Below are 14,420 nucleotides of genomic sequence, written 5' to 3' on the forward strand. Positions count from 1 at the left end.
CAGCTACACCCAAAGAAAGAACACTGGGAAATGAATGTAAACTGTTTGCATTTTTGTTTTTCTTCCCGGGTTATTTTTACCTTCTGAATCCAATTCTCCCTGTGCAACAAGAGAACTGTTTAGTTCTGCACACATATATTGTATCTAGGATATACTGTGACATGTTTAACATATATAGGACTGCTTGCCATCTAGGGGAGGAGGGTGGAGGGAGAGAGGGGGAAAATTGGAACAGAAGTGAGTGCAAGGGATAATGTTGTAAAAAAATTATTCTGGCATGAGTTCTGTCAATAAAAAGTTATTATAATAAAAATAAATAAATAAATAGAAGTATGTAGGCTGTTTAGAAGCTATCAAGTCAAAATGGACAGCAACAAGGCATGCCAAGAAAATTGCAACTAAAGAAAGGAAAGCCAAAATAAAAGATGAAGGCCCCCCCCCAAAAAAATGTGAAACATATCAAGCATAGAGTGAAGAAGCCCCAAAATAAATCTCCTAAGATATCGCCTTTCTCTACCAAAGATCTTTACCAAAAAAAATTCCCATTAAAAAGGTCAAGGCCTCAAACAGTCCAACTCAGAAGAATCTGAAAGCCTAAAGCTGGAAGGGTCTAACCTAGAATGTACCAGCCTAGAAAGCAGTTTCCCCAAAAATATTAAAACAAGAGGCTGTTTGTGGCAGCCCTTTTTGTAGTGGCTAAAAACTGGAAACTGAATGGATGTCCATCAGTTGGAGAATGGTTGAATAAATTGTGCTATATGAAAATTATGGAATATTACTGTTCTGTAAGAAATGACCAACAGGATAATTTCAGAAAGGCCTGGAGAGACTTACATGAACTGATGCTGAGTGAAATGAGCAGGACCAGGAGATCATTATATACTTCAACAACAATACTATATGATGACCAGTTCTGATGGATCAGGCCATCCTCAGCAACGAGATCAACCAAATCATTTCTAATGGAGCAGTAATGAACTGAACTAGCTATGCCCAGAAAAAGAACTCTGGGAGATGACTAAAAACCATTACATTGAATTCCCAGTCCCTATATTTATGCACACCTGCATCTTTGATTTCCTTCACAAGCTAATTGTACAATAATTCAGAGTCTGATTCTTTTTGTAGCAAAATAACATTTTGGTCAGGTATACTTATTGTGTATCTAATTTATATTTTAATATATTTAACATCTACTGGTCATCCTGCCATCTAGGGGAGGGGGTGGGGGTGGGGAAGAGGTGAAAAATTGGAACAAGCGGTTTGGCAGTTGTTAATGCTGTAAAGTTACCCATGTATATATCCTGTAAATAAAAGGCTATTAAAAAAAAAAAAAAAAACCAAGAGGCTGCCAGGCATTAAATAAAAATGATCCATGCCAGGAAAAAAAATCCCAAAATAAACTAATCTATATATGAAAAAGTTGATATTCATAACTATGTGTACTCTCCTGCAAAGAAGCAATAGCAAGTATCTTTCTCGTTTTTCTTTCTTGGAATCAAGCTTGGTCATTATAATTTTTATTATTCAGTTTTGGTTGTTTTGTTGTTTTTTCCATTTACATAATTTGTAGTTATTGTTTATGTTATTTTCTTGCCTTTGCTTAAGTTTCATTGTGCCTTGCATCATGTTTTTTTTTCATGCTCTTCTATATTTATCATCATTTTCTTTTTTGCCTTTGTCAGTTTTCTGGGTATAAGATGAAATCTCAGGCACAGCTGATATTAATGTTATACCCAGATTCTTTTTCTATTAAGCAAAAAGGGGTAAGCCTTGAGAGCTTTAAGATTAATGGTTCTACTGAAGAGTGAATCAAATTCCCAAAAACTGAAAGATTATCTTTTATTGGAAGATAATTTTTTATATTGCAACTTCTAGCAGTTGTGTTCTTCCTGAGTTTTATGCCTTCACCAATAGTTTATACTTTCTTCTTCTTCCTCAGGCTTTTTAGTCACTTTTTTAACTCATATTTTATTAAGTATGTGCTGCATGTCTTGCTTGAGTAGTAATTCCATCCTTCAAAATGTGAAGGAAGCAGCAAATGGAAATTCTGCCTTACAGCTTGTCACTAACAGGGAGTAATTGATTGCTAGGGTAGAAATGATGGGACCCTCAAGGCAAGTGAAAGAAAATCTGGGCATAGTTCAGGGAAAGCAGATTTCAAATGGTTAAAAGGAAAGGCAGTTGGGATCCCATTTTTAAGAAGGGGAGAGAACTATACGAGAGAGTTCTGTTTCCTACAATAAATTATTAAGATGTTTGGTGAATACCCAGAAAGGGAAGCAGTGATTACAAAGAACCAATATGGCTTCATCAAGAATTGAGTCATGTCAAACTAATGTCATTGACTTTTTTGATTTTATTACTAAACTATAATAGTTGAAGGAAATCCTGTGGATATAGTTAACCTAGATCTTAGCAAAGCTTTTTTGATAAAGGATTTTGTACTAATCTTGTGGAGATGATGGAGAAATATGGATTAAATGACAGTAATTAAGACTCTCAACTAGTTGGATGACACTCATGCTTATTAAAGAGAGTAATTTTTTAATGGTTCCATGTCATCATGGCAGGAGGTCACTAGTAGAGACTTGAAGGATTGGTTTTTGGGGCTGTTCTATTTAACACTTTTATCAATAACTGGAAAATGGCATAGATAGTATTGTCATTAGTTCTGAAGATATCAGAATGTTAGAAGATAGAGGTAACATGCTAACTAACAGGATCTTAAAAGATATTGACAAGCTAGAGCATTAGACTGAATCAAAGATGAAATTTGATAGGGATAAACAAATCTTATGCTTGAGTACAAAAGTCAGCTTTGCAAGTGTGGAATGGGATAGTTATAGTTTGATAGGTTTTTTTTTTTTTTAAGGTTAAATACATTGAATTCTTTTAAACCTGTTTTCATATTTGTCATATTGTACAAGAAAAATCAAACCAAAAGGGGAAAACCCATGAGACAGAAAAACAAACAAAAGAAAAAGGTGAAAATACTATGCTTTGATCCACATTCAGTCTCTATAGTTATCTCTCTGAGTGCCAATAGTATTTTCCATCCCACATCTATTGGAATTGCCTTGAATCATTGCATAGTTGAGAAGAGCCAAGTCCATCACATTTGATCATCACATAATCTTGTTGCTACTCTATATGTTTTCTTGGTTCTGCTTGCTTCACTCGGCTTTAGTTCATCTAAGTCATTCCAAGCTTTTCTGAATTGATAGGCATTTTAAAAAAAAGATACGTGTTTGGGTAAATTGCAGAATCATTAAGTCAGAAGTGTGATGTGGAGGTCAAGAGAAGTCTAGCTTCAAAAAATAGCTTCTTTTGTCTGTCCTTGTCATACCTTTTCTAGAAGATTGTGCTTCGTGCTGGGCACCATGGTTTCAGGAGGATATTGGTAATCTGGAGAATGTCCAGAGGAAGACAACCAGGATGGTGATAGATCTTGAATCCATGCCATATGTAACTCATTGAAGATGATAAGGATGAAATGTTTAAATTCAGTAGCAGGGGTCATAGAAGGAATCAAATAAGATGGATAGTCTGGGAGTGGTTTCTGTTGTTTTGTTTATCTTAAAAGGAGAAAATAAAAGGATGATTTGTCGGGGGGATACATTTAAAAAAAAAAAACAACCCGAGTTTATGTAAACAAAGAAAGAGTGAGGGGAGAAGGGCTTCTCTTAAACTTCATGTTGTAGATGTAGAATGAAGTGAGCAGAACTGCAAGAACAATTTATATTATCATAATATTATAAAAATGAAAACATTGAAGCACTTAAGAACCTTTTTCAACACAGTGATTAACTATGATTCTAGAGGACTAGGGATTCAGAGGACCAGGGTTCAAATTCCACTTGTGATGCTTACTACCTGTGTAACTCATCCAGTCACTAAATCTCCCAGGGTCCTCATCTCTTCACCTGAAAGTTGTTAGACTATGTAGCCTTTGAGTTCCTTCTAGCTTTAGATCTAAGATTTGCCGGCCCATTTGTTATATACCAGGTACTGTGCTGGACTCTGGTGATAAACATACATTGTATTGAATTGATCCTTCTTTTTCTCAGCAGTAGACAGCTGGAAATGTTATCTTTAGGAAGGAAGCAGGTCTCAATTAAAGTAATGATATGAGGAAAAGAGAAGCAAAAGTTTTGGGATTAAGAAGAATTTGTCTACAGTGGAAAGGGATTCCACAAGGCATGGTAGAAGGAATATTAAGTACTCTTGGACAGGTTAAGCGAATATAATAAAAATGACAATACTATTTATTTAGTGCTATACCAATCAAACTCCCAAGAAACTATTTTACTGACCTAGAAAAGATAACAACAAAATTCATCTGGAAGAACAAAAGGTCAAGAATTTCAAGGGAACTAATGAAAAAAAAAAAATCAAATGAAGGTGGCCTAGTTGTACCTTATCTAAAACTATATTATAAAGCAGTGGTCACCAAAACCATTTGGTATTGGCTAAGAAATAGACTAGTTGATCAGTGGAATAGATTAGGTTCATAGGACAAAATAGTCAATAACTGTAGCAGTCTAGTGTTTGACAAACCCAAAAACCCCCAGCTTTTGGGATAAGAATTCACTAGTTAGCAAAAACTGCTGGGAAAATTAGAAATTAGTATGGCAGAAACTAGTATGGCATTGACCCACACTTAACACTGTATACCAAAATAAAGTCAAAATGGGTACATGATCTAGACATAAAGAATGAGATTATAAATAAATTGGAAGAACATAGGATAGTTTATCTCTCAGACTTGTGGAGGAGGAAGGAATTTGTGACCAAAGAAGAACTAGAGATCATTATTAATCACAAAATAAGTAATTTTGATTATATTAAGTTAAAAAGTTTTTGTACAAACAAAATTAATGCAGTCAAGATTAGAAGGGAAGCAATAAACTGGAAAAACATTTTCATATTCAAAAGTTCTGATAAAGGCCTCATTTCCAAATTATATAAAGAATTGACTCAAATTTATAAGAAATCAAGTCATTCTCCAATTGATAAATGGTCAAAGGATATGAACAATTTTCAGATGAAGAAATTGAAATTATTTCTAGTAATATGAAAAACTGCTCCAAATCACTATTGGTTAGAGAAATAGAAATTGAGACAACTCTGAGATACCACTACACATCTGTCAGATTGGCTAAGATGACAGAAAAAGATAATGATATATGTTGGAGGGGATGTGAGGAAAACTGGAACACTGATGCACTGTTGGTGGAGTTGTGAATGGATCCAGCCATTCTGGAGAGCAATTTGGAACTATGCCCAAAAAGTTATCAAACTGTGCATAACCTTTGATCCAGCAGTGTTTCTACTGGGCTTATATCCCAAAGAGATCTTAAAGGAGGGAAAGGGATCCACATGTGCAAAAATGTTTGTGGCAGCCCTGTTTGTAGCAGCAAGAAACTGGAAACTGAGTGGATGCCCATCAATTGGAGAATGGCTGAATAAATTGTAGTATGTGAATGTTACGGAATATTATATTGTTCTGTAAGAAACAACCAGCAGGATGATTTCATAAAGGCCTGGAGAAACTTACATGAATTGATGATAAGTGAAATAAGCAGAACTAGGAGATACACGGTAACAACAAGACTGTATAATGATCAACTCCAATGGATGTGGCTCTCTTCAACAATGAGATGATTCAAACTAGTTCTACTTGTTCAGTAATGAAGACAGCCATCTACACCCAGAGAGAGAATCAGGGGAGCTGAGTGTGGACCACAACATAGCATTTCCACTCTTTCTGTTATTGTTTGCTTGCATTTTTGTTTTCCCTGTCAGGTTTTTTTCTTTCTTTCTAGATCCGATTTTTCTTGTGCACCAAGATAACTGTATTAATATGTATGTATGTGTGTGTGTGTATTGGATTTAACATGCACTTTAACATATTTAACATGTATTGGACTACTTGCCATTTAGGGGAGGAGATGGGAGGAAGGAGGGGAAAAGTTGGAGCAGAAGGTTTTCAAGGGTCAATATTGATAAATTACCCATGCATATGTTTTGGAAATAAAAAGCTATAATAAAAATAAAAAATTAAATGTTAACTCCCAAATTCCAGTGGAAAGTCTGGGAAACAAAAGAAAGGTAACTAAGATTGCCAGAACTGTTAAGCTCTGTTGACTTTATTTATTCTGATTAGGTAAAGCAAGCAGCAGACACAATTTTGGGGATTCTGCACACTATAAGAAATGAAGAACTGATGTCCTGCTTAGAATAGAATTAATGTGAATGTTAGAACAGAGCTTGTTTTCAAGGGAAAGAAACTTCTGTGCCTTGTAATGTTTCCATTCAATTTTGTATCATAAGAAATACCAGTGTGGATTTAATTTAATTAACAACTTTCCTTTTTTTATTATAGCTTTTTATTTACAAGATATATGCATGAATAATTTTTCAGCATTGACTCTTGCAAAACCTTCTGTTCCAACTTTTCCCCTCCTTTCACCCACCTCCTCCCCCAAGTGGCAGGTAGACCAATACATGTTAAATATGTTAAAGTATATGAACAAGTTTACTCTTAACATAGAGCTGCTTTCAAAGACATATTTTTGTTAGGGTCCACTTGTGAAAAATGAATAGAATTGATACTGAATGAAAAATGCTTTTTCTCCCTTCCCCCCACCTATCTTGCTGCTCTCCTTCCTTCTCTTTGTTTTCACGATTTTTCCAATCTCCTCCTACATTCTTTACTTAAAGCATATAAAGCCCTGTAGCATTCTCTCCACAGTATCATTAGCCTTTGCTTTCTGAAGGATAAAATACCATAAGCTTGTGAAAGGGAAAGGTTGATGCCAAGGGTAAACCTGTAAATTAATGCAAATCTTTCTCTGCTTAGTTAGGAAAAACATGCAATCAAATTTAACCAGAAATTGTTGATTTAAACTAAAAGAAACAATAGCTTTTGAGAACATTGAGTGCCATTTCCTTATTCTAAGTGTTAACACATTGTTACTTAGCTTGGTAGTTTGCTGACTAAATCATTGACTGTTGTGATGTTTGGGGGCGTAAGGAATATATTAGTTTTGTGTAAGGGAGGGAAGATAACATTTATCAAACTGAGGCCTCACTCGTTGCAGAATTCTGTTAAGTGTTTTAAGTTGTAGAGTATTACTTTTCATTACAGTCATTGTAAAATCTAGCTACAGGCTTTTAGAATCTTTGTTCAGCTTTTAAAAATAAAAAGTTCAAGTGATTTCCTCTATTCTTTTTTTTAAAAAGTTTTGTAAAATACTGTTTTTCCAATTCATTCATTTTTAAAATAAATTTCATAGTTCCAAACTTTTTGCCTTCACTCCCTCCCTTCTTTTCGTCCTCCTCCTCAAGATGGCAAGCAGTCTGATAATAGGTTATACTTGTACAATTGTATTAAATATATTTCCCTATCAGTCATATTGTAAAAGAAGTGATTCCTGTATTCTTATTAAAATTGATTCTGTGATTTTTTAAAATTAATTTGAGTCTTAAAAAAAATACAAAGAGGTTTTTGCTTGAGAGAGATCTATTGAATATCACCTCCAAAATTTGAACATTATACTTTTCACACATAGTAAGATATCACAAGATGAAATGACTGTTGATTCTGTTTCCTTCTCAGGTCTGCCTGTTTGTCCTGAACTGATGAGGGAGCATATTCCTAAAACCAAAGATGTGGGACACTTTTTATCTGTCACTGGAACAGTCATTCGTACCAGTATGGTGAAAGTTCTAGAATATGAACGGGATTACATGTGTAACAAGTGCAAACATGTTTTTGTGGTCAAGGCTGACTTTGAGCAGCATTATGCATTCTGTCGTCCATCATCATGCCCCAACAAAGAAGGGTGCAATTCTTCTAAATTCACTTGTCTCTCAGGCTCATCATCTTCTCCTGCACGCTGTAGAGATTATCAAGAAATAAAAATTCAGGAACAGGTAAGAAAACTGGGAAATAGGGAAGGAAAGGCATAAATTAATTTGAAGAAATAAAATCACTTTTTGCTCTCAATTATAGTAAAGTTCTTGCTTTTTTTTTTTTTTAAAGGGGATATAGAACTGGACTTGTGATACAAAATTGTAAAATGCTTAACTGTAGCTGAGGATCCCAACACTTAACACAATATCTGGCACATTCTAGGTGCTCTATAAGTATTATTGCTAATAATGATGATTAAGATGATGACAATGACAGTAACCTGGGTTCAAATCCAGATTCAGACATTTATTAGTGGTGTGACTATCATTCAACCTCAATTTCTTCATGTCTGAAGTGGGGATAATAATAACCTGTAATTAGAAATTTTTTGAGAAATAATACATGTAAAACATATTAAGTGCTTACTATGTCAGGCACTTAGGCAGGGGATTCAAGAGGAAAATATTCCTTGTGGAGGTCAAGTAATCAGGCATTTATCTAGTGTCTGCTATGTGCCAGGTGTGGAATTGGGCATCAGGGATACCACCACCTCTTCCCCCCCCCCAAAAAAAAGAAAACAGTCTCTGCCTTCATGTAGCTTTAACTTAATTTGATGTAATTTCCCCTCTCTTTTATTCCCATTTAACTTAATTCAGATCTTCTTCGCTTCTCATCTAAGCTATTATAGTTTTCTAACTTTGTCTTTCTGCTCCAATCTGTTCCTTCTCTAACCCAGCTTTAATTGCTTTCTAAATAGTCTTGGTAATTTTTTTTTAAATCTGATTGTCATTCTTCCACTTAAAACTAACTTCTTATTTCCTATCAAATAAAGCATCAATTTCTGATCTTATTTGAGGGCTCCCCTTAGTCTGGATCTAAACTGTATTTCTGGCCTTTTGTTGTGCTATTTTTCTTGCCATGTTCTCCAAATTCCATTCTGGTCTTGTCCTCTTTCTTCTCTATGCCTATGTTTGCTTATGCTGTCTCCTTGCCTGTAATGTATTCTTCCTGGAGCAGCTGGGTGGCTCAGTGGATAAAGCACCAGACCTGAAGTCAGGAAGACCTGAGTTCAAATCTGGTCTGACACTTAACACTTCCTAGCTGTGTGACCCTGGGCAAGTCACTTAACCCCAGTTGCCTCGGGGTCGGGGGGTGGGGGGGGAGCTTGTGAGTAATATATTCTTCCCTCTCATCCCTCTCGGTTGAAGTTCTTTCCTTCAATTCATGGTCCAAATGAGGTACTACTTTCATGAAGTTTTTGTCCCTCTTTCATCATTGAGGGTAATCACTTCATCTTAAAACTTCTCAGAATACTTTTCCTAGATTCTTCCTTATATATATTTGTTCCTACTTTTTCTCCCTCCTCTAGTTAGTTTGGAATTTCTTTGGGAGCAGGAACCACGTCATATTTTTGTATCTCTGATATTTAGTGCCGTGTCTCACAAATAGTAAGAACTTAAAAATTTTTGAAATAAAAAGACCATTTTAAAAATTCATCTTTCTTGAAATTAACTGTGATTCATATTAGACAAATAGTTCTTAGAGGGATGGACTCTTTAATTTGATAAAAAGAACTATTGGAATTTAACTAGAAATTGTTGTGGGGTTTTTTTCCCTTGGAAAGCTCTGTGATTTCATTGGTTTGGGAAAACTTCTGGTCTGGAATTCCTTCTACCAATGTGGATAGCCAACTGTGTTTCAATTTATATTTTTAGAGAAGTTGCCTAGGCCACTGAGGATGACATGGTCAATATTTATAAACGATTAAATGTCAAAGAAAGGACTTGAACCCAGGTTTTCTTGACTGCAAAACTGGCTTTCTATGTAAACCTATTAAAGATTCTTTTTTTTTTCCTTTAGGTCCAAAGGCTATCTGTGGGAAGTATTCCACGATCTATGAAAGTTGTCCTAGAAGATGATTTAGTAGACAGTTGTAAATCTGGTGAGAATTAAGGAAAACTCTCTAATCATTTTCCAGAATCTTTGAAATTATCAATCTTTATGTGAGGATGGTAGAACTAGGGGTGGCGAAGGGTAAGTGAAGTCTTCATAAGATCATAGATTTAAAGCTGAAATGGACTTTGGAGACTAATAACTTTTACAGTAATAATAGATAGCATTCATATAGCACTTTAAGCTATGTAAAACACTTTACAAATATTACTTTATCCTCAAAAAAACTTTGGATGGAAGGTGCTGGTAAGTGTCCTCATTTCTAAAATGAAAAAACTGAGCCAGACAGAGGTTAATTGACTTTCCCAAAACTACATTCTCCTCTGTGATACTTAACTTGCTCAGCATATAACAGAGTGTACAGTACATAGTTGGTGCTTAAAAAGTGCTTGTAGATTGACTGTTGAGAATTTTGACATACCTCAGACTGAATGTTGTTGTGACATCTTACTTGAAGATTTATTCAGATAAGCATTCAAGTAAAACATTATTTTCTAGGGTTTGAGGTTTCCTGTTAATATATTCCTTATTATAAGAATACTTTTGGATAGAATCCTCTTTTAATAAGTTTGGAAGAAGTTTAAAATGAGTTCATTGCTTCAAAATGTTTTGAAAAAGTCTTTTGATGCTTTATATAGGAAGAAACCACATTTTTAAAAAATCTTGACTTAGAATAAGTATACATTAGCAAGAGTGTGTTTTGAAACCAATAATTTGGAAGATATTATTTAAGAGCCATGATACCTGAGAGAGTAATGCTGTTTTCTTGTTCTATTGTAACTGTTTTTGAATGCACTCTCAGATTTTTAAAATAAAATTTGGTATGTTTTTCACGTGCTGTGTTGATTTCTGGAATAGGGCCGGCTATATACATATGTATGCCTATGTCTCTAAAGAATGTTTACCTCATATGATGGGAGCTAGAACATAAATAAGGTACTGTCCATCTCAGAGCTAATCTCAAATTTGGCAGAATAATAAACTTCGAAAAGTATCTTCTAAATAATGAAATGATAATTAGCACCACTTGTTTGGGCAATCTCAGGTAAAATCATTTAACCTCCTGCTGCCCTATATTCCATATCTGTAAGTAAACAGTGTTGGACTAGAGGACCCCTTCATCATCCATTTCTAAATTTCTGATCCTCTGATTTTGTGTCTCCTTGGGACTGACATTTCCAGCTTAGGAAATATAATGGGAATTGGTTCCCATCAGAACTGGATCTCTCTTCCTCCAGTAAGCTTCCTAATCCTAATTCCTACCTCTAGGGGTAGGAATGGGAGAAATGCTGATCCTTTTTTCTTTCCCTGACCAAGCCAAAATTGAACAAAATTGAAAGTTGTACTTTTTACTGTGCAACTGGATAATTTAATATGATGTTAAAAATGAAAGAGGGAAAAGGGGAAAGGACAAAGTAACTAACATATTCTAGATGATTAGAGTACATCTTGTTCTTTTTATTTTACAGCTGAGAAAGTTGAGACCCAGGGAGATTAAATGACTTAACAATAGTAACTAGCTTTTATATGGTGCTTTAAGATTAACAAAGTATTATATATATCTGTTATCCCATTTTAATCTTCACTACAATCCCATGAGAAGGCACTATTACCTCATTTTAAAGATAAGGAAACTGAGACTTAAAGATTAAATAATTTGCCCCAGGTCAATAGCTGGGAAATATTTGAGGCAGAATTTGAACTTGAGTCTTTCTAACTTCAGGTCCCATACTATTATATACTATTATACCACCTAGCTGCCTCATGACTTACCCAAAGTCACTTACTGAGGTAAGTACCTCAGAGGCAGGATTTGCTATTCCAGTTTTAACACTGCCACCTATATTTAGCTATAGCCAAAATGGCTCTTTTGTTCATCCATTACCTTTTAATTTCCCTTACTCCTCCCCAACTTACATATTACAAACTTCTACCTAAATTTTCATGTCTTCACACCAAAAGCAAATAGAATAGCTTGTCCAATTAGAAAGAGCTTTAAAATTAGGATGTGTAGTCACTTTATCCTAAATCCACAGCCTCCTTTTGCTTGATCTAAAATAACCCCTATAATCTGCTGAAAAAGACTATTTTGTCCGTCCTTCCTTCATTATTCCAGATGCTCTTGCCATTGAATAACTCCTAAGCTGATATTTTATTAAAATGATTACTAGGAATCATATCACTCCATGGAAGTCACCAATCCAAGCACCAGAAAACATTTTTTTTTGCCAATATATACATGTATGCCTGTGTATACATATACATGCATGCATATATTTATAGCCAACATATATGAAAAGCATGTCAAATTTCATTTAAAATATATATTATATATAGATATCTTAGAATAACTACTTCATGTAAATAGTGTAGCAAAATGATGAAATTGTTTATAATTAGATCAATGCTAAAATTTTTTAAAAGACTTGTGAAATTATGTCAGACTTGCAGTTCAAATGGAATTTTTCGTAACTCTGTTACCAAAATGTTAGCATGGGATATTAGCTTAGAAATGGAAATAAGCTAATATTGTAATGGTGTTAATTGAATACAGGATCCTGTCTGCACTAACCATTCATTCTATACTCCCAATATAATTATGAAGAATGAGGGGACTTCACTATGTTCTCAGAACCATAAGATTTTTTTTTATATAAATGTAAATTAGATAGACAATAAGTATACATGACCAAACCATTATTTTGCTGTACAAAAAGAATCAGACTCTGAAATATTGTACAATTAGCTCGTGAAGGAAATCAAAAATGCAGGTGGGCATAAATATAGGGATTGGGAATTCAATGTAATGGTTTTTAGTCATCACCCAGAGTTCTTTCTCTGGGCATAGCTAGAACCATAAGATTTTAAGGGAATATTGAAATAATATAAAGCAAAATTTCTGCCTTCAAGAAGCTGGCAATCTTGTTTGGGACATAAAATTTTGGTATTTAAGTGGTTTTTTGAATTTTATTTGAGTATTCCTTGACATTGAGTATGTCCAGACCACAGCCTATGTTTTCTCATTCTGTGTGACTTGTACATTGTGCTTTCATAAATTCTCTACTCAATTAGAGGGCCAATAGAAGAGAGACAAGCTTTTATGCCATATTTTGACTTAGAAAACTGCATATTAATATTAACTACGCTCTCTTGTATTTTTATTTATTTTGTTAAATTTACCTAGTTATATTTTAATCCGATTCAGGCAGCAATCGGGAACATTTTAGGTCTGCCCACATTTTAGGCTTCTCCTTCTCAGGTACTAGTGATGCAAGCAAGAGTTACCTATTTCTCTTGCTACATGATCAGTCTTTCCCTCTTCTAAGCATACATCTCTCTGCTGCTTATCTTTAGTCAACTGTTCCTGCACAATTCTGTGGTAATATGTTACAGTTTACTTACATCCCCTTATATGCTCTTTCCACTTCATGTGTATCCATTTCCCTTTGATATACAACTTTAATACTTCCATTGCACCTCCAAGCATTACAGTGTCATTTTAAAAATGTGGATATTAAAAAGTTGGGACTTGGTGTTTCTGGGAGAGGTTTGGGGGTCATTAAAAGTACTGCGCAGTTTGCCACAGCCCAGTCCACTCCAGGATCTGATTTCCTAAGTGAATAGTTAGATATAACTCTTAAATCACAGAATTTCAGAGTTGAACAAACATTGTAGAAGCCATCTAGTCCAACCCTTACCTAAAAAAAAATAATTCCTTCTGCAATATATGGAACAATTGATTACATAGCTTGGTATACTTGAAGAATTCCAGTGAAGAAGTACTTAACTACCTCTTGGAACAATACTTTATACTTTTGGGTAGCTCAGATTGTTAGGAAAATTTTCTTTGTATCAAGACTAAATTTTCCCCTTTACAACTTCTACTCCTACTTCTGTTACCTAGGACCAAGGAACAAGTCCCACCCCACTTTCACATGAGCCCTTCAAATACACACATACATATACATATATACACATGCACATAGACCCACTAAGTCTTTTTAGATTAAAATACCCCATTTTCTTTAATCCTTATGTGGCAGGAGCTTGAGCCTCTTTATAGGTTCCTACCTTTGCACCCCTGCAGCTTATTTTTTTCCTTATTTAAGTGTGTTCTCAGAGCAGCCCAGCCATATGGGGTGATGTCATCAGATGAAATCCTACTCCTAACTAAACTTGGCAACACTATTTCTCTGAATTTAGCTTGATCCTCCAACTTGCTTCCAACCTGCAAAATCTAAGTTCTGAGGGATAGATCACAACCACTTGGTTACATTCAGACTCTCTTAGGGTCCTAAGGGTAACCCTGTTGAGAGTAAATATACTTGCTCTCTTTACTACTCTGTGTTGAGCCCCCATTTAGTGCATTTTCTGTCTACACAATCAGCCACTCAGACAGCTGTGTATCCACACAATGTGCAATATTTACATAGCCTGCCATTGAATAATGATATTAGATCTTAAATATTTACTTTTTAATTTACTTAATAAGTCAAAAAAGATAATAGAGATACCAGTAGGTAAATGCAAATACATAAGGAATAAA

General features: G+C 34.8%; 1 protein-coding gene across 2 annotated transcripts in view; it reads left to right on the forward strand.

The window, feature by feature from the left end:
- Positions 1–14,420, forward strand: part of MCM9 (minichromosome maintenance 9 homologous recombination repair factor) — a 180,440-nt gene that overhangs the window by 16,130 nt on the left and 149,890 nt on the right. For both annotated transcript variants that reach the window (XM_031964357.1, XM_012549313.3), the window contains exons 3-4: positions 7,625–7,941; positions 9,782–9,863. In XM_031964357.1, coding sequence (XP_031820217.1) covers positions 7,625–7,941; positions 9,782–9,863 — 399 coding nt within the window. The remainder of the gene's footprint in view (positions 1–7,624; positions 7,942–9,781; positions 9,864–14,420) is intronic.

This window comes from Sarcophilus harrisii, chromosome 4 (genome assembly GCF_902635505.1).
Source record: "Sarcophilus harrisii chromosome 4, mSarHar1.11, whole genome shotgun sequence".
NCBI lineage: Eukaryota > Metazoa > Chordata > Mammalia > Dasyuromorphia > Dasyuridae > Sarcophilus > Sarcophilus harrisii.